The sequence below is a fragment of the Trifolium pratense genome, linkage group LG3, assembly GCF_020283565.1.
Source record: "Trifolium pratense cultivar HEN17-A07 linkage group LG3, ARS_RC_1.1, whole genome shotgun sequence".
NCBI classification, from domain to species: Eukaryota; Viridiplantae; Streptophyta; class Magnoliopsida; order Fabales; family Fabaceae; genus Trifolium; species Trifolium pratense.
Window position 1 is genome coordinate 13,597,636 of NC_060061.1, and position 19,505 is coordinate 13,617,140.

General features: G+C 32.1%; 3 protein-coding genes across 6 annotated transcripts; 1 reads left to right on the forward strand and 2 right to left on the reverse strand.

The window, feature by feature from the left end:
* The first annotated feature begins 660 nt into the window (after positions 1 to 660).
* On the forward strand, positions 661 to 3,874 carry LOC123918786 (transcription factor bHLH144). The gene is made up of 4 exons (XM_045970933.1): positions 661 to 1,005; positions 1,453 to 1,588; positions 1,856 to 2,010; positions 2,495 to 3,874. Exon 4 carries the CDS (start codon positions 2,806 to 2,808, stop codon positions 3,526 to 3,528), a length of 723 nt encoding a protein of 240 aa, XP_045826889.1. The 5' UTR covers positions 661 to 1,005; positions 1,453 to 1,588; positions 1,856 to 2,010; positions 2,495 to 2,805; the 3' UTR covers positions 3,529 to 3,874.
* Positions 3,875 to 5,065: 1,191 nt separating this feature from the next.
* Positions 5,066 to 12,372, reverse strand: LOC123918787 (tobamovirus multiplication protein 1-like). Of its 4 annotated transcripts, XR_006812914.1 has the most exons (14): positions 11,993 to 12,358; positions 11,479 to 11,529; positions 10,764 to 10,797; positions 10,141 to 10,227; positions 10,002 to 10,053; positions 8,739 to 8,913; positions 8,510 to 8,605; positions 7,773 to 7,833; positions 6,809 to 6,873; positions 6,509 to 6,583; positions 6,331 to 6,409; positions 5,935 to 6,101; positions 5,767 to 5,840; positions 5,066 to 5,403 (listed from the first exon to the last, which is right to left on the reverse strand). XR_006812914.1 is itself a non-coding variant. In XM_045970935.1 (13 exons), exons 1-13 carry the CDS (start codon positions 12,152 to 12,154, stop codon positions 5,380 to 5,382), a joined length of 1,128 nt encoding a protein of 375 aa, XP_045826891.1. In that variant the 5' UTR covers positions 12,155 to 12,372; the 3' UTR covers positions 5,066 to 5,379. The 4 variants fall into 4 exon arrangements, 3 of the variants coding, with proteins under 3 accessions (XP_045826891.1, XP_045826890.1, XP_045826892.1); XM_045970935.1 differs by lacking the exon at positions 5,767 to 5,840 and having other exon boundaries at positions 11,993 to 12,372; XM_045970934.1 differs by lacking the exon at positions 5,767 to 5,840 and having other exon boundaries at positions 5,890 to 6,101; positions 11,993 to 12,359.
* Positions 12,373 to 16,658: 4,286 nt separating this feature from the next.
* Positions 16,659 to 17,138, reverse strand: LOC123914606 (agamous-like MADS-box protein AGL29). The gene has a single exon (XM_045965803.1). It carries the CDS (start codon positions 17,136 to 17,138, stop codon positions 16,659 to 16,661), a length of 480 nt encoding a protein of 159 aa, XP_045821759.1.
* Positions 17,139 to 19,505: the final 2,367 nt, after the last annotated feature.

Here is a 19,505-nt window from a genome sequence, read left to right on the forward strand (position 1 = left end):
TTAGAAATTCACAATTATTGACTCATACAAATGTTTAAGAACGATTAAGCATGGAAGAAAAAAGCAAAATAAAAAAAAAACAAGTAATACGATTGAAAATAATTAACAAAGAAACTGAGAAAATATTAATTCATACAAACTTATGCATTTTTATCGGTGAAATAAAGCTGCAAAACGAGATAATTACATTCAGAAGCGTAACTAACGACGTTGAAGATGGATTAATAGAAATTCAATTATTGACGCATGAACTTAAGTACTAAGAAACACCTAACCAACAGAAGTTGAAGAACATTAACAAATATTCAAAACCGCATGAACTAAAACGTCGTAACATTGATACCAAAATGAATTAACAAATGTATCAAAATCGCATGAACAAGTATTCAAAAACATGTCTAAATTTTGTCCATTAGGGGTAAAAATAAAACAGAATTTTTTTTTTAAAAAAATGATTTTTTTTTTTTATAGAAACGAAAACCATAATTCTCAAATTTTTTTTGCAACAAAATGACAAACCACTAAAAACTTATACACAAAATGGAGAGATGGGGATTCTAAATCGCACGCTAAAAATTGTATCAGTAGTACAATTGGCTAATTCTATTGAAGAAAAAATATATTAAATGAATAAATAAATAATTTTGTATTATTACAATTGGCTAATTCTATTGAAGAAAAAATTATAATTGTGCAATTGTCAACCTCACGGGCACCATCCCTCTTCACGCGTGCTGTAATCGTACGGTCAACATCAGACCCGCGATAAACGGAAGTGCATTTCCAAGAACAATGCCGATCTAATCCAACGGCTGATATCATCCTTGTTTGACCCATCCCATCACGCCTTCATATCTTAGGAAAGAGGAACAAAATCCTCCGATTCCCAATTTCATCTTAATTCTCAACTCTCAACAAACCCTTTCTTCTCTCATCTCCGATTCCCAATTTTCAATTTTCATTTTCCGATTTCCAATTTCCTTTCACATCTTATTCAAATCTCAGGTCTTTGCTCTTCCACTCTCATTTGCTCTCTCCGATTCATTAATTTTAAATCCATCAATTTTGAATTTTTGTTGTTTTTTTAATTAAAGTTTCTATTTTTTGTACAAGATAGATTTATATTTATGTTGAGTTTTTATTTGTTGATTGTTTTTTGTTATTTTTTATTTTTAAGTTGTTTATTGTGTCTGGATTTGATGCAAAAAATGGAACTTTATGCTGTAGTTGACTGCAAAAACTGATTTAAGCTGATGGGTGTGAAAGTTGAATAGTGGATTCTGTGCTTGAGATTAGATTTATGATTTTTTTTTAAAATCTGTTTTGGATATATAATAATGATTTTGATTTTAGAGCTATAGATTGGAGTGATGGATGTACTATTGTTTTCTGTTATGTATGGTTACTTTTGCATATTAATAAGAATTCTAATTTTGATTTTGACATTTTCAGGTCAGGGTTTTGGGTTTGTATTTTCTGATATTTTTGAATTGAGCTAAATCAAGATGCCGTGGTTTTCCCTTTTCAAGAGAAGTTGTGTTTGCTTGGTGGTGTTTTTTCGTGTGATTCTGTAAATTAATTAGCTGAGGTAAGAGATTTTTTGTCTTGCTAATCTGATGCTATTGTTTATAAAATATTCATGTTTATTTTATAAGTTTATGAGCTGTTAAGTTAAGTTCTAACGTACATTTTAATTAGAATATATCTATAAATGTACACAAGTAATGTACATAGTAACAATACACTGACTACAGCTGCCTTAGTTTCATACTTTATCGAACATTATAATATTGTATAGAATCACATGTCTTCTTATTTCCTCCGACCTGACGATCTTCCTTTCTTGTTGTCACAGGTGATTAAGCTGTAGAGGAACTCCTCTAATTAGTGTTTTTTTCCTTTTCATTACCAAAACTACTGTGAGGACTGATAATGTTAATTGCGAAAATTGGGTACATTAAAATGAGTGTTGGAGTTATTGCATACAGTCAATTGATGTTGGTTTGCCAGGTATATATTTCTTCCCTTTTTCTCAGTTGACATGGAGAAGAATATGAGATTTGAAAATTAAATGGAATTTTGCATCGTTCTTTCTTTGTTGTCTGGAAGAATTAAAATTTGTACAAATATTAGCATATGGCATAAAAATATTGTGAAAGAGAGTTTATCTATTTTTTAGTTTCTAAAATTTTTTAAGGCTATTGATTACCTTCAATATCCATTGTCTTGTTATTAAAATGGATTTATAAAGGTTACGGATAACTTTTTGAACATACTAGGATGGTACTGGTTTTCTCTAGTTATATAAACTGTGACCTTTTTTTTTTATATATATTTTTTTATTGAATGGCTATAAACTGTCACTTATAGAATTGTAGTATTGAACATCGCTAAATTTATTAATTTGTCTCTATTAACTGTGAAATATTTTTTTGTTTTTGTTCCCTGTTCTATTGCTAATTTGCCACCTTTTATACTATTCTTTGTTTTACAGGCTGAGTATTTTCGTCAATTGCTTAAACCTGTTACGTAGTCTAGCTTCAAGGAACGTTGGTTTGGGTTTGGGGGATAGATTGCCTTATATTGAGCTGCTTCATTAGAAGGCTGTCATAAAAAGTCGAAGTTTTATTTTGTTAAAGTTGCCATTATTTGTTACATGGAATTGGAATTAGCTTAGTACCTGCTGTTTAGTTGTTATATACCTGTACAAACATCCATCCAGCTTTAGTACAAAATAATTTCCAGTTGCATAGGCTGAACCAGCATTGATTTCACGTAGTTTAGTGAGAGTGAACAGATACTTTAATGCAGACTCACAATTATTTTCATCCGGGAAAGGCGGTACTTCCTTTGGCAGATGAAGCCATTGGTACTTATATGAATGCTCCACATGCTTCTGCATTTGATGCAGCTTTACCTCCGGGTGTGAGGCAGATGACACCATTTGAAAGGTTTAACTTGCAGCCCTCAGAGGTTTGCCCTAAGAATTTCATCGTCTTTGATCAAACGGATCAACAGAACAGGATTTTGTTCCATCCTGCGACGACCTACAAGTTTAACAGTCCTGGCTTCAACACTCATGCTACTTATACCCAAGATTTTGAAAAAGATAAAATTAATCAAATGGAAAGGGAATTGTCATCTTCTTTTGAAGAGGACTCTAAGGACATTGATGCGTTGATGAGCCTAGACTCGGACGAACTGGAAAACTATGACGACGAAGAAGTCAGCACAGCAAGGACTCATGAAAAAGACGATAGTACATCTGATACTTGCTCCAGTTATTGCACGAAATCAAGGAAGAAGAAAAGGTTGTTACCATCTTCTGTACAAAACTCTTCCGGGACAAAGGGTTACTGCAACAGTGAAAAGAAACAACACCTAGAGATGAAGAGGATGGTGAAAATGTTGAGAAATATTGTGCCTGGTGGAGGCAACCAAATGGACACTGTTACCGTTTTGGACGAAGCTGTAAAATACCTCAAAACTCTCAAGGTTGAAGTGGAGCAATTCGGTATTGGACCGTGAAAATGTTAGTCGGACAATACATATGTTGCCGACTTGCCGCTGCAGTCAAAACTCTATATGTTATCGACTACTTTCCATCGTCAGCCTCGCACACCTTCCTTGTTACCTTTTGTGGGAAGATGCCTTGCAAAGTAATAAATTTGCAACTGACATTTTACTTATTCTGGTCATGTAAGAAAATGCTGCAATAATTGTACTTCTAGCTAGTGTTTGACACTTGTACTTTTTTTTTTATTTCTTTTCTGTATGAATTGTTGTGATTGACTGAAGCTTCTTTCTTTAAAATAATGTTTATTATTATGCATGTTTTTATGTCATGAATGTAATGTACTATAAATTTACTGTACTGATAATTTCTCCCATATGCTTCATACATATGTTTTTTTTAATGCTTTTTGCACCTTGGATACGTATTTGCATGATGGTGTTATGTGCCATGCTAAGAATTATTTTCTCTATAATTTGTTTTGGTCAACCTTCTTTGAAATGTACAAAAGTTGTTTCAATAACAGAGATCACTGTCGTTTATACATTGAATGTGCATTTTCTCACCACTGGCTCCCAATATTGCAGTTAGTGGCGCACTATTGAACCTTTTGTTTTTATTTTCAGTGGCATTCTAACTTTATGCTGGTTTAGGACCCACGATGTTTCAAGTTCCATCTTGTGTTATTACATAGCCTTTGGCACCTTTGACTGAGTGAATGCTAAACTTTGCAACTATCTTCACTTACTTTTTCTTCTCATTTGTCTGGGTGCATGAAAACATAACATTTCAAAATAGACCCCCCAAATCCAAAAGTTGATTATAAAGTTTTCATTGAATAGATCACTTATTCAAAATGTTGTAAAATTCTATTAGATTGGGGGTCTTTTTATTACAGTTCTGCTAAAAAAAAAATGTAAAAAAAGCTTACCTTTTACGGGTTTTTATTCATTTGTTACAAGTTAGAACTAAAAAAAAGAAATCCAAGTCCACAAATCCTAGCTCAACTAACAAAAATGCCAAAATTGCCAGTGTTGGACGCCATGATCCGGGTTCAAACCCTGACGCCTCCACTTTATGTGTGAGTTTCCAATGGTTTACCATTTTGTCTATCTACCCGAAAAAAATATCTAAAAACCGCTTAAAATGAAATCTCTCAATTATTTGATGTAATATTTTTTTTTAAGAATCTATAACACGGATCCTTGATTGAGATATTGTATCAAATTTTGACTTTTTTTATATAAAAAATATAGTAAATATCAATCGAAAGCAGGATCAGGATTGCCTACAGTAAAAGAATCCCACATGTTCACACTGTAATGAATCGCAATCATTGATTTTAGATTGGCCGGTTCATATTATATCTACATAAAATCAGTACAGAACAAACTGAGCCTTTGATTCGAAACCGGACGACTATAATTCATTATAGTGGCACGCATAACTGCTTGTAATCCTGTTCCTCAAAAGCAAGTCATACCATAAAGGGTAGAAACTTGAGAAATATCCTTGTCAAAACTGTGATATTAATTCAGTTTGCAAACTTGGTTGGAAGAACATGCTTGGTTGGCAACATTTATATTCACATTAGGCAATTGTTATTTGAACCCAGCGATTCCCAACAACCATTGTATCCCAAAACTTGTATAGCACAAAAAGAAATTTTCATATATCAAATCACTACTCTATACAGTTAGATTTAAAATGCAAGTACATTGGAATTGGAAACTATAAGGCCTGTAGTACTTGCACCCACCATCATCATTTTCTCTCATCTTTGCTCTAAGGTTCAACATATTCCGAAGAAACTCCAATAAGCTGTGCCGAAGCTCCAGCGGAACAAGAAGATTTACATGCAAAGATTATATAGGACTAGCTCTTGATGTCTGCAAAAATGACAGCGGTTATGTCACTACACAATTCTTATGTAGGTTAATCTGCAGCAAAGTCACAAACATGACAAATACAAAGTAGGAAAGATAAGACATGCATGAGTTACATTCACTCAAAGGGAACTAGCTCCAAGAGTGGATGAAAGGGTACAAGATGTGATATAAAGATGAAGAATAAAAACTATTGAGGTAAGACAAAAGCATAACTACGTATAACATGAAGGAAACTAATTCACAATAATAAATAACCATGCTAGCAAGTTCACTAAACAAAGTTTTTCTAAGAAATTTATTGACATCATAATATTCTGCATTATGTACTATTTCTGTATATGCTCGATCGGCTTTCAACTTCACCTTGTGACTAATATGAATTTGAATCTTAAAGCCCCAACCGTCAAGAGCAATCCATGTAAAAAATTATTTTTCTACTGATAAAAGAACAAGATAAGGAAAAAGATTTCAGAATCAACTGAATACCGCAAAGATAATTTAACCAAAGGACGAGATGTGTGATATAGGGACCTGATTCTGCACGCTTGTTGCTGTAGTCCATCGCTGAGGATGATGAACAACAACCGAATTATCAGGAACAAAAGCTATTGTACTTGATTCTTCTACTACATCATCAGCTTCTGCTGGTGGTAATTCTCTCATTACCCACAGTACCACTGCTGAAGGTATTGATGAACCTGGAAAAAGTGTCAGCAACAGAATTAAAGTAGAGGAAACCATTTCAAAAAGCAATCAATCTACAATTGAATTGAAACCATAAAGGCATAAACAAAGCATAAAATATTACAGGCAGCAGGCCAGGTACGACGTTTTCATAGTCTCTGTCATTACTCTCTTAAAGGGAAATAATAAAAGATTCTAGCAACTGAACTATGAGGCGATACCTATATTATTAACATCACATACCCACAAAAAAATACAAAATCAGCAGAAGAGAGGCACAAACATCATTCATAGTACGCTGCTGATGCCAGTGAAACATCATCTGCAATAATAAAATAATAATGTGACGGCTAGTTAAGGAAATTTTAAACTTTTTATCAATGATAAAAAAAACTCTTGCAAACAGTTAACTTATACATACAGGAATGTCCGTTAAAAGTTCTACACAGGAACTTGATGTGATACATAATACAGAGACTATAGTCAAACCTGCAACCTGAAAAAATGGAACACTTGTGAATAATCTATAGAAATATTATGCACACCAGTTCAAGCCTGCGCCACTGTTTCTATACATGTGCATTCATCTAAAAAAGCATCTATAGTACAGATCAAATAGAAATGTAGATAAAGTGCATATCATTTGCCCTAGAAAAGAAATAAGTTCAACCACAAAGAGTATGTGTAATCTAATGCTCCAGAGGAAACATAAATCTAGTACCTTCCCCATTTCAGACGAAGGTTTCTCAGCTCTCACTTTGCTCATCTTCAAGCACAACAGGATTCCTGCAAATGAACCATAAACACAAACTACAATGAAAAACTATGTCTACAAAAACAGGCATCTTAATCTTACTACTAACTACTCAGTACTTCGCTAGTTATTAACATTTCAACCAACAAAATTGTTGACTTGCATTTTTTAAAATTATAAATCCATCCAAAGCTTGTCATTTCATGATTTTTTTTTTTTTTTTTGCAAATAGAAATTTCCTTCTATAATATTCTTTGATTTTATTTATGATTGACTTTGTAGAAAAATTGGGCTCATAATATGTTTGAATTTGGTATCATGTTGGTCACCCAACATTACCCTAAAATGATTGTTATAAATATAGAGAATAAACATTTCTTTTGTTAAGAACAGAGTACCAGTTCAGTGTATCCTACCATATTGTAGAAATTGTAGATTTGTGTGAATGATTGTGTGTCTAGACAAAGCACACCGTGTGTGTATTTATATTAGAAACAGAATCAATTACAATTACTGCTAATTAAACATAATTGATATGACAACTAGCAAATCATAACATTTGATTTCTAATTGATTTTAACACATATACGCAAGCTTTTTTATAATAACTTTTGTCTCATATTTTTGTTTTGATAAACAAGGAAAGATAGTCAAATTATAACAGAGTTTGAGAATGCATAATGCTTGTATCACACAAATGGTAGAAGGCATGAACACAAGTATTATGTAGAATCTGAAATTCATCTGATTTAACAATAACTGTGCCTTCTAGATAATCAGCCGAATATATACAGGTTCATAAATTGATTGATGCTGATGCATTTACACAAAAACACAAATTAGTACATCTTCCCAAGAAAGAGAAGATAATCAACTTCAAACCTACTTAACTTAGAATGGAAAACAACTAGAACAGCAGTTGCTAGCTTACCATAACATGCCAGTGCGCCTCCTAAGAAAAGCATTCCAATAGCAGAAATATCCAAGTACACCTGCATGAGATCTTTAGTCACCAAAACATGCTTGAAAAGATTGTTGAAAGACTAAAAAAACATCCACAGTTTATCAAAACTATGGCATATAAGCATATCATATATTATGAATCCATTCTCATCCAGACAACATATGCCATAGTTTTTCCTACTCTTTTTACGATGATGAAGTTAGAAGAACCCCCCAATATTTCTATTTAGAGCCAACTATCTCTCTGATCTCTTTCTTTTGCCAAGAAAAAACTAATGAATTAGGTGAAACGGGCCCTTTATATGTTTAGAATTTTCTACGTGAAATCAAAATCAAACACAAGCTACTTTATATAGCAAATGTAAACTTAGGTTTTCTAATTAAAAATAATAAATGAGCAATCTTTTACTTCCTATTTGAAGAAGAAAAGAAATAAAAACAGTAGTTTAGAGAAAAAGTCATTCCCAACTTCTATGCCAGTATACTAGTATGCGACTAAGAAAGTCAGAGTGATGCACAGCATCATAGATCACATGAATAACAACCACTACCAGAAACTTTTCCCATTAGATGAGACTGACAACTTGAGTCAATCAATGCCGTTGCATTCTGTCATAAACTGAAATCTCAGCAAGTCGTTTGGATCTAAGTCTTTTTTAATGCATTATGGATTATATAAAACATATCAAGTTACAGTGTCCATACCCGTGCTACCACTTCAGAGTCAATGGGATTCTTTCCTAGCCCAATCCAAATTATTACAGCAAATGCCATAATGGTGATGAGAAGTAGCAACAAAACCTGGTGAATCATATCCAAGACATTATATTTGAAGGAAACACGTGAAACTTATATATGACGGTCAAAATTAAGGATAAAATGATAAGACAAAAATAAGAGCTGCATGAGAATAAGCACTTTTTGTTTCTCATACCATAGTCACAATCTTTTGACGGTATCCGATACGAGAAAAACGAATAGGAAAACACTTTCTATGCCTATCCCTGTTCAATAAAATTAATTCATTTGAAGTCTTTCCCAGCAAAGGTTCCTCGGAAAAACTTCCTTCATAGTCATCGTCATCGTCTGGCTGGTGGCATAGGTCAACCCTGCAAAAGGAACCCAAGTGCGACGTAGAAAGTAGTTATTATGTAGCAAAACAATAGCCTAAAATTATATTAGATACATATCTTTATAGGTGCTAGCAGATGACTTGTAGAGTTAGATGATCAAAGTATACATGCAAAAGTCGGGACCAAACTTCCAATAGACATACCATCCCTTCCCCATCACCAAAGCACACCTCCTTGACCGCCTTGAATTTTCACAAATTTTAACTTTTGCATAAATTTTTTCACATATTTTTGTTTTGAAAAATCAATATCATCAAGGTCACACCTATGTGACCACCAAAAAATATAATAAAGTTTAGTGTTATTAATGTCACTTTTGGTCATTCTCTAGTTGTGATTCATTTTGTAGCCAAACATCATTATCCTAACAGGACTTTGTAAAGCGTAAGAAAATAATAAAATTGAAATATTAGTGTTCTTATTTTGCAACACATATCAATTTAATACCTAATTAAAAAGTTTGCTTGCACAATACTTATTTGCTGGAATCTAACACAATTTCTACTTTAGAGGATATATTAACCATCTTATAATTCAGAGTTTTATCAAGTTTATATTTATGCGATCTGATTCAAGAGTCAATTTCGACCATTTTACAAAAATAGTTGACACATTAGAAATGGTTTTAAAAAAAAAAACAAGAAATGCCTGCAAAATAAATTAGATCACAATACTATCTTAAAGTCTCAAAACGCCAAAACAAAATAATGTTTGTTTTCTTGACAACTCAGAACATCAAACCTAACTACCAGTGCGCATATTTATGCACATGTCATTTTAAAAAAGTCATGCTTGTTTGTGATATATATACTAATAATAAAAGCAGCCTGGATTAAGTCTTGTTTCCATACAGAGTAAAAAACAATTCACCAATTCAGTTGTAAGAAGCAGGGAAGTGAATCAAAATTGATGAACAGACAAATAAATAAGGAAGAGATGGAAGCAGAGATTTCTCAAGGATGAAGAGTGACTGTTAATACTTGCTATAAGTAAATTTTTCATAGCAAATACTGCCAGTCAGTAAAAACTAAACAAATATCTTAACAATCAGCAAAGTTACATACCAGAAGGATAAAAGAAGAAGAAATGCTGCAAAAAAAAGTACTTTGGGGAGTGCTGCAAAACAATTTTCAACAGTTTAAATATTTTAATCAACAAAAAAGCTTATTACAGGTGTCTAGTTAATACAGAAGAGAGGCATACCCATAAAGATAAAACCACAAGAGTGTGACCAATATGTCAATTCCTTGCAAGCAGCAAGAAGTATCAATGCCAAATAAATCGAGTAACCTGAAATTTGAATTGAAAAGTTCAGATGAAATAAAGAGAAAATAAGGAGGATGGGCAATGTTAACTATTGTTAATGTATTTTGTGACAAGTAACTAAAATAGAACCATTTTTGCATCAAGTAGTTATTAAAGATCATCGTTTTTGCATAGAAGAATTGGATAAGCAGGCAAGCCACACACGATATCAGACAGTAAACATATTTTTCATTGACCAGCAAGATTCCAATTTAACTCTACTTCTCGTTGTGCAACTTGAGCGATGGGATTAACTAATACAAGTCCACAAATAGAGTACTTGATCTATCTATATATCACTTAAAGAATATATAATTAATATTAAATAACATGATTTCAATTATGTGAGTTATCAACCATATCTGGTGCTACCTCTCAAAACTTATGCAAGTATTAGATGAGATATAACTGCAGTTGATATCTGGTAGAGAAATATGAGATCTCTAGGCATTTTCGACAAGATACTAATGCAAAAACAAAATAAAAAATAGACTTGAACATTAAAAGTAAATAACACTAACCCCAATTCGAAGAGCCAATCAATAGATGAAACACCTGCAATGCAAAGTTTTACCATTTCATCAGAAGCTAATATATTTAACAGAAGCTGGTGTAATAGCAAGTAAGAAACCTAGAGTGGTGAATGACAAGAGAACTAAATACCAAAATAAAAATTATATACTCAAAAGCTCAAAGAATAAGTAATAGAAGTAGCATATTCCTATATGCAATATACAAATCCCAGCTACATTACCTATATTCCACCTTATGTCTATCCTTTCTTATTACAAGTCCAGCATAAAAATTAGCTTTTATAGACACATGGACACTACATTGTGACTAGAATTTGTTGCATACATAAAGGACGGGTAGAAATGGAGAAAAAAGAGTCTGGGAAATCTATAGTAAGGACGGCAGATATTACCAACAAACAGATAGTTACTTAAATAGTAACAAAAGCATATTTTTCCGGCTTTTTACTATAAACACACACGACAAATGATTTATATCCTGATTTTAAAATAAATGTCGAGTTGGAAAGGCTCTCAAATCTTGATAATTGTTATAACAAAGACATAATTCCAACAGCACAGCTATATGCAGTGAGACTACAGTACTGATCACTAAATAGTGGCCAGTAACGTATCGCTTATTAGTTATGATTAGATTTACAACCTAGACAAGCTCATCCATTCAGAATAGATCAAGTCATAGTAGCATGAAAAATGCACTTACTTTTTGCCGAGTCCAACCTTGCTGCAAACTTCTCAAGTGAATCCTCAGCAACTGAAGTAGCCCAAAAAACAACAACAAAAAAAACTAACAATGAGTAAAGGAAAAAAAACTCACTACACTACAACAAAAGGAGCTCAAATCTCAGTTTGTCAAAGCTAATGTTATGAAAAACCATCCCAAACACTCTAGTCTATTTCACCATGGCAACACAAACCACTACTCATTTAACATAACATACTTTTTCCCATGTTTATAAAAGTCTACAATCAAATACTTATTAGAAATGACATTGTATGCTTTATCAAATTCTTTAGGGCATTCAATAAAACACAATAAACAGCACAAACACATCAAATAATTGAATTTCAAAATGCAGGTTTAACAATCTCAATTGATTCATTCTATAAAATTCAACACATTTTCCTACACTAAGTTTCTTATCCATCTACCTATCTTAACAATCAGACAAAAAAGGAAAAACCTAAATTGACAAAAAAAATGGCGAAAAAAGAACCTGAAGAGAAGCAATGGAAGCAATAATCGAATGAACAACAGCAAGAATGGTGATGACAGCGAATAGAGGGTACGGGAAACAGTGGCCGCCACCAAATCCCGCCATGGTTGAAGGGTTGTTGAAGAAAAAGGGGGAAAATGTGTTGTTTGTTACAAGTCTCATAGAGAGAGAGAGAGATCTGTATATATATATATGTATATATCTATATATCTATGTGTCTGTGCATGTATGTATGTAAGTGAGAGAGATTTACCAACACCGCCACAAGACACAGAAGAAGAGGGAGGGGTAAAAATGGAAAAGCAGGAATGAATCTGTTGTGATTTTGTGATAACAATGGGAGCTGATGATTGTGCCAGCAAGGAATTATGGTCGTCTTTGTGTGGAGAAAAAAAGACGCATATTCTCTTCTATTCCGTTTTCATTTCTTTCACACAATTACTGCAGTAATTATTCTCTCTGTCATTTTCATAGGAGACAACCACTTCGATTAAAATCAATGTATTTGGTCTATATTATAAATTAAGTATTATATACTATATTCGTCTCAAAATATAAGAACTAATTTGACTACTGTACGTATGTTAACACACAATTTTGATCATTAATATTATTAAAAAATATTGTCAACGCAAAATAAGCGAATAGTATCATTTAGTCAAAGTAGCTCTTATAAAATGGGACGGAGGGAGTAATTTTTATCGATTCCACTGTTTTTTTTTTTTGGTCCAGTAGTTTATTTAGTGACTAAAATTTCACCTTAAAGGTGAATAAGCGGAGCATTCGGGGTTCGAACTTCAACTCTTGCATATAAAATGCAATGTCCCTGTCAACTGAGTTAAGTTCACGAAAACGACTCTATTGTTTTTCTTATACTAAATTGTCCTTGGTGAAAAGATGTATTTGTAGTTGACTTTTCAGATTCCAATGTAAAGTATGGTTATGTTTGAAAAAATAGTAATAAATATGTCTAGAGATTTGAAAAGAAGGTTATATTTAGGGACAAATTTTATGTTTGAAAGGAGACTTATAATTAGGGACGAAGGGAGTGTATAAGACCGGGTGTAGTATATAATATGGTATATGAGTATGCCGCTATATGTCATTAACTTATATGATTCTTGTTTGTCTTTTTAGTGTTGTTAAATTTGTATTTGCATATATTTTAATCTAATAATTTGAATGAATGAATATTGTTATTTTAGTAAAATAAAAATGTTATTTGTTCATGATAAAATTCATCTTAAAGTTTTTATTTTAATTTTTAATGATAATGACATGATAATGATGCAATAAGAGTTTTGATTTTGATTTTTAATGATAATGACGTGATAAGATTTATCTTAAAGTTTTGATGCTCATTTTTATTTTTTAATGATAATGATGCAATAGTAGTGTTAAAACTCTTGTGAAAATTTGTCGTCCATTTGAGTCTTATAAGATTAGAAGAATTAATCTATGTTTTTGTGTGTTAGAGCATACCTGATTTAAAAAAAAAAAGAATTATTAGGTCTTGTAATCGAGTCCTGCGTTTTTAGAATTAGTATTACATGTTTTTCTTACCTTTCATAAACGTAATTGCTTCAGTCAAATTATGTAATTAATGCTTATATGAAAGTAGTCAATCGATTAATCATTATTCTATCCCTATCGTCAAATAATTATATAATTTTTTCTTATTGATTACTATATCCCAATATTTTTTTTTGTTTAGTCAATTAATGACTTGAAATTCCACCTTAAAGGTGAATAAGTAGTGTGTCTGAGTTCGAACTTCAGCTCCTGCATAATATATGTAATATCCTCACCAACTGAACCAAGATCATAGAGACATACCCCAATATTTTTTAATTATTGTATTTGTGTGAAAAGAATAGTACTAAGAAATATCACCAAAAAAGAAAGAAATAATAGTACTAAGAACTTCTCCTTGGACGAGGCTTAGTCAAGTACAATCGGGTTGCGCCGCTAGATGCTTCGATCGAAAACAAAACAATAAAAAATATAATAGTACAAGAAAATTCATTTTAACACTTTGTTTTATTTGAGATATGATCTTTATTTTTCGAAAGTAATTGAGTGTTTTATTTGGAGAGATAGACACAAAAAATAAAGTGGAATTCACTTAATAATCGTGAACTTATTTGAAGGTGAATCTATTACATAACTTTTGTATCTATCTCTCCGAATAGAGCTCTCTAGAACTTTCCATTTCTTAGCCTAACTCGCTTTATTTGGTGAAATGTATCTAGGTTCCACCATGTTGAAATTCTCTAGATTTTTTTTTTTGCAATGAATTTGAGGATCGAACCCACGACATCTAACATACTGCGTACCAAAACCCCTCACCACACCATGTTGGAATTGAGCCCCACAGAAATAGGTGAATCTCACGTGCATTTCACTCGATAAAAATGGCTTAATTAGTAAAATGGTCCCTTAAAGACATTTTTGGTTTCAGATTGGTCCCTTAAAGAAAAAAAGGTCTGAATAGGTCCCTTAAAGAAAAAAGGTCCGAATAGGTCCCTTAAAGACATCTCCGTTAATAAGTTTGGTCCCGAAAAAAAAGGTCCGAATAAGACCAAACTAATTAACGGAAATGTCTCTAAGGGACCTATTCGGACCTTTTTTTCTTTAAGGGACGAATGTGAAACCAAAAATGTCTTTAGGGACCATTTTACTAATTAAGCCCGATAAAAATTATTCAAATGTTTGAGTGGGTGTTGTGTTTGTACTACTTCTGAATTTTAAGTTAATTATAAGAAGAAAACAAAATCAAAACCAAAGTGCATAATGATTTGGAGTTTTTTTTTTAAAACAAATTTTATTGGGTTGTGTAAACACAATTTTTGTTGTTTATGTTTGCATTGCTGATAACTCTTGTTGCTGTTGAAAACTTTGAAGTTTTCTAACTGATTTTGTGGTTCAAGATCAAGACCAGTTTCTTCAATGCAATACATGTTTCTTTGATCCTTTTTCAAGGCCTATTGATGCAATTGTCGATTTTAGCAAAAGAATCGCGCGCCCACTTACAATCCTTCTACAAGTGAAGACAAATTTGAAGATTTTGATTTGTGAAAATCTTGATGTTGTTTGAGTTTGGCCCTTATTCACTTTTGCAAGAGTTGGTTCTTGTGTTTTTTTGGTTGCCATTGTACTGCTTTTGAAGAATTGTGAGATTGTGGCTGCCATAACATTATAACAAGAAATTAGAGAGGGAGATTGTGAAGGCTTGTATGGTCTCTACTTCAAGTGCACACCAAATCTTTGCTGATCCTTTGTGTTTGTTGATGTATTGATAAAGCTTCGGTTATTAGCTTTTGTTATTGGCTTTGTTATGAAATTTGTTAATGGTGGTTAAGCATTGATATAGCTTCTGTCATGAATGATTGAGCAATAATTTATGTTTAGCTTCTGCCTTTGTTAGTTGGTTAAGGAAAATCCAAAGTGCACATATAAAACAAAGATTCAAACATAAACTAAAAAAAATCAATAAAACTTATATAAAGGTAATTAACCTATTGTGATTGAAATTATTCGAAATAGAGTTATAGACAAGTTATTCCATAAAATGAAGTTATTCCATAGAACTATGCAATTTTACTTCTTATTGCTGTGTCTTACCGATTAAATTAAATTTGGTCAAATTAAATATTAAATTTTACTTCTTATCCAGTGTATAATCAAAAGAGGTGATTAAATGTTTGTGTTCACACAAGAATTGCTCTATATATAGGAGCAAGGAGAAACAAATATGATGTAAATCAAGATTCCTAAATCTAAAACAAAAATTTATTATTATGGAAAGTTGTTTTTATTAGCACTGATGATGTGAAATTCCTAAATTTTAGACAAAAACAAAACATCAAATTCAAGATAAATTTCTAAAATTGGACAAACAAAGCCCCTAGTACGTAATTAATTTTCATAACATTGGATTTTGTCTCTCCTTATTTTACAATCTAACCACATCAATGCGCTTATTTGCTGAAATCCACTTGATCCTCTTCATCATATAGATTTCTTTGCCAGGAGAAGTAAAGATGATGCTGCCCCTTTGTACCAAAAAAAAAAAAAGATGATGCTGTCCCAATGTCACCATCAATGTAATCTTCATTTTTTTTAAACTCATGTAAATCAAGATCATCGGTGAATATCAAACTCAGATCACTTGCTTAAAATGGTTAAGTTCTTTACCACTTAAACAAATCACATGTACGTCGACATCTTACAAGCTATTAATTTGTTAAAAAACTACGTCTTTTACAATTATCTACTCCGTTCTCTCTCTTTCCCCTTTTTTTTTCCCGATCAATTGAACAAAATTTGGGATGACAGAATATAATGTACTTCTTTCATTATTAATTAATTACAGACAATCAGTCAAATGTATCTACTCGAAATTTAGACTAGATACATTCCAATTTTGTTACTATTAGATTTAAATAAACTAATTGTAAAAAGAACATCTAAAAAGTTAATTCTTATGAAAAGGTAATTTTATTAGGAATGATGCAAAATTCTTAGTCCACACACAAAGCAAAACATCAAATTCAAGATAAATTTCTACAAACAGAAGTCCTAGTAATTAATTTTCATAACATGGGATTATTTCTCCCTTATTTTAACATCCAAACACAATGATGCTAATCAACTTAACCCTAAATCATCTAGGTTCCTTTGCAAGGATAAGCATAGAAGATGCTGCCTCAATGTCACCATGAAGCTCCTTCAATCTAGCCTTCACTTTTTGAAGCTCCTCTAAATCAAGATCATCATAGGAAATATTAGGGACTTTACCTTTTTTGTCCTTTGTAATTGCCACCTCCTTCAGCTCTTTGGTCACATCCATAAGTTGTTCATTGAGACTGATGAGATTTTCATTTTCAGAATTCTCAGCAACATTTTGGTTTGATGATTCACCTTTTCCTTCATTAAGGTACTCATTAGTGACAGCTTGAAAAGTTGGAGAACCAAAAGCAAATGGTTTGCCACCAGGAGTGAATCCAAACACACCAACTCTAGCATTACAAAGAGTTGATAATTGACTTGCTTTCTTGAAAAGACCATTCTTTCTCTTTGAAAATGCCACATACCTTGCATCCTTGTCTTTCAGATATTCCATCTCTATTTTTCTACGACCCATGATTCACAAATTTCTTTCTTTCTTGGTAGAAATTGTGGAAGAGATAGGATCGTATTTAAAGACGGGGGTTATGTTTTGCCCTAAATGACTTTAATGTTAGAGAGTCTGTATGGAATCTTGATCCTCAGCTGTCTCCCGTTGTCTCTGTTGTCTTTTTATGTGTTCATCTCTTTCTTTATTTTCTCTCTCACGCAATACCTCTTTATTTTTTTTTATCTCTCTCTCTCTCTCTCTCTCTCTCTTCACCCACATAAAATTACACAGCTGTAGTGTTGTGGCTGGAGGTGATCCAAATCCATTTTTATGCTTTGGCTATTTAGGCACGAAAGTAGTATTTCCTCATGTAAGTTTTATAAGACACATTTGATTTAACAAAATTTGAACTATATTATAGATTAAAGACATTAATTAACTTTTATTAACTAAATTGCTCTTTTAAAAAAATCTCAAAGTTATAATGTTTGGAGAGTTTGTATGTGTCGGAGTTGATTGCAATGTAAGTCCCACATTGCTAAGGAAAGAAAAAAGGTCAAGGAAATTATATTTGAGAAGTCTCACATTGCTTAGAAAAGTGAAGAGTGGAGAAGCTCAATGCTATATAAAGAGACCTCAAATTCATTGTTTCAATACACCAAACAGTAGCACTTGTAAACACTTTAAGTTTATATTTGTGTTTGTTTATTTTTCTCTTATTCTCTTGTTTAAGAGTATTTGAGATGTAATTCAAATATTTACTTTGGAGAGTGTGGGTGTATTGGGGTCATGGGGTGGTTGAGAGTGAAGTCTATGTGTTGTAACAATTTTCATATAATGTTTATTCTCTAGTTGTCAGTTTTGACAACGGCTGTGGTTTTTTCACCGATTTTGGAGTTTCCACGTTATATTATTGTGTTGTGATTGCATTATTTTATTTTTTTCTATGCCGGTTTTTCCTAACAGTATGGAATCTGGATCCTCAATTGTCCCTTGTTGTCTCTATTGTCTTTTTATGTGTTTATCTCTTTCTTTATTTTTTCTCTCACGCCATCACCTCTTTATTTTTATTTCTCTATCTCCACCCACATAAAATTACATTGTTGTGGTTGGAGGTGATCCAAATCCGTTTTATGCTTTGGCTATTTAGGCACGAAAGTGTACTCCCTCCTGTAAGTTTTATAAGACACAGTTGAGTTAACAAAAATTTGAACTATATTATAGACTAAATACATTAACTTTTATTAACTAAATTGTCTCTTGTAAAAAAAAAATCCCAAAGTTATAATGTTCGCAGAGTTGTATGGAATCTGGATCCTCAATTGTCCCCTGTTGTCTCTGTTGTCTTTTTATGTGTTTATCTCTTTCTTTATTTTTTCTCTCACGCCATCACCTCTTTACTTTTATTTTTTTATTTCTCTCTCTTCATCCACATAAAATTACATGGCCGTAGTATTTGGCTGGAGGTGATCCAAATCCATTTTTATGTTTTGGCTATTTAGGCACGAATGTATTACTCTCTCCTGTAAGCTCGTGAAGGATAGACTGTTACAAACAAGTTTTTTACCTTATAAACTATATAAGACATAAGTAAGTTTTTTCTTGTCTTGCCAAACAAACCCTTAGCTTTCATTTCAAACTTAAATAACAGATACAATATGTTTCATGGATTTTTTTTTATACAATATGGAAAATACTTATTTTTTGGTGAATCGATGTATTCTCTGCACGAAACAATGAAAATTAACCAGGGCTAATTATAAAATTTTAACTGTCCTTAGTGAAGTAAAAAAATATGTATTTATAATTATTTGAATATCATTTTCGTTGTATTTTTGTTGCAAAATTATTAATAATTTGCAAATCTAATTACAATTGTCTATATTTTTCTTTTCTTTTTCTAGTTTACAATTGAAGCAGAAAATCAAACCCATGAACTCATGTATACTACTCAAATCACTCACCAATAGACCAAAGTCAGTAATTTTCTATATATTTTTCTAAATACCCGATCAAACTTTTTTTTAGTTGTATACACAAACACGTAACACCCCTAAATACGGCCTTTTTTTTTGGGGTGCAATAAATTGAGCACTTGCTGTCTATAATTTCACTAAAGCATCTTCATTAGATATAATTTATAAAATTCATTTTAGGTAATTTATTTATTTATTTTTGTCAAGTAGTCTACTGGCTAAAAAACCCACCTTAAAGGTGAATAAGTAGAGTGTCCCAGGTTCGAACCCGGACTCATGCACATATAGCGTGATGTCCTTACCAACTGAGTTAAGCTCACAGAGACGGTAATTTATTTTTTATTTAGTGGTTTACTCCAATAATGTATATTTAAACAACTTATTTTTTATTTAGTGGTTTACTCCAATAAGGTACTAT

Coding starts and splice junctions, on each gene's coding strand:
- LOC123918787 (XM_045970934.1), bottom strand. CDS start 12,154: ATGAGACTTGTAACAAACAACACATTTTCCCCCTTTTTCTTCAACAAC. Junction 10,228..10,763: donor GATTGGCTCTTCGAATTGGG/GTTAGTGTTATT, acceptor TTCAAATTTCAG/GTTACTCGATTTATTTGGCA. Junction 10,054..10,140: donor TTGTGGTTTTATCTTTATGG/GTATGCCTCTCT, acceptor ATTGTTTTGCAG/CACTCCCCAAAGTACTTTTT.
- LOC123914606 (XM_045965803.1), bottom strand. CDS start 17,138: ATGGGTCGTAGAAAAATAGAGATGGAATATCTGAAAGACAAGGATGCA.
- LOC123918786 (XM_045970933.1), top strand. CDS start 2,806: ATGCAGACTCACAATTATTTTCATCCGGGAAAGGCGGTACTTCCTTTG.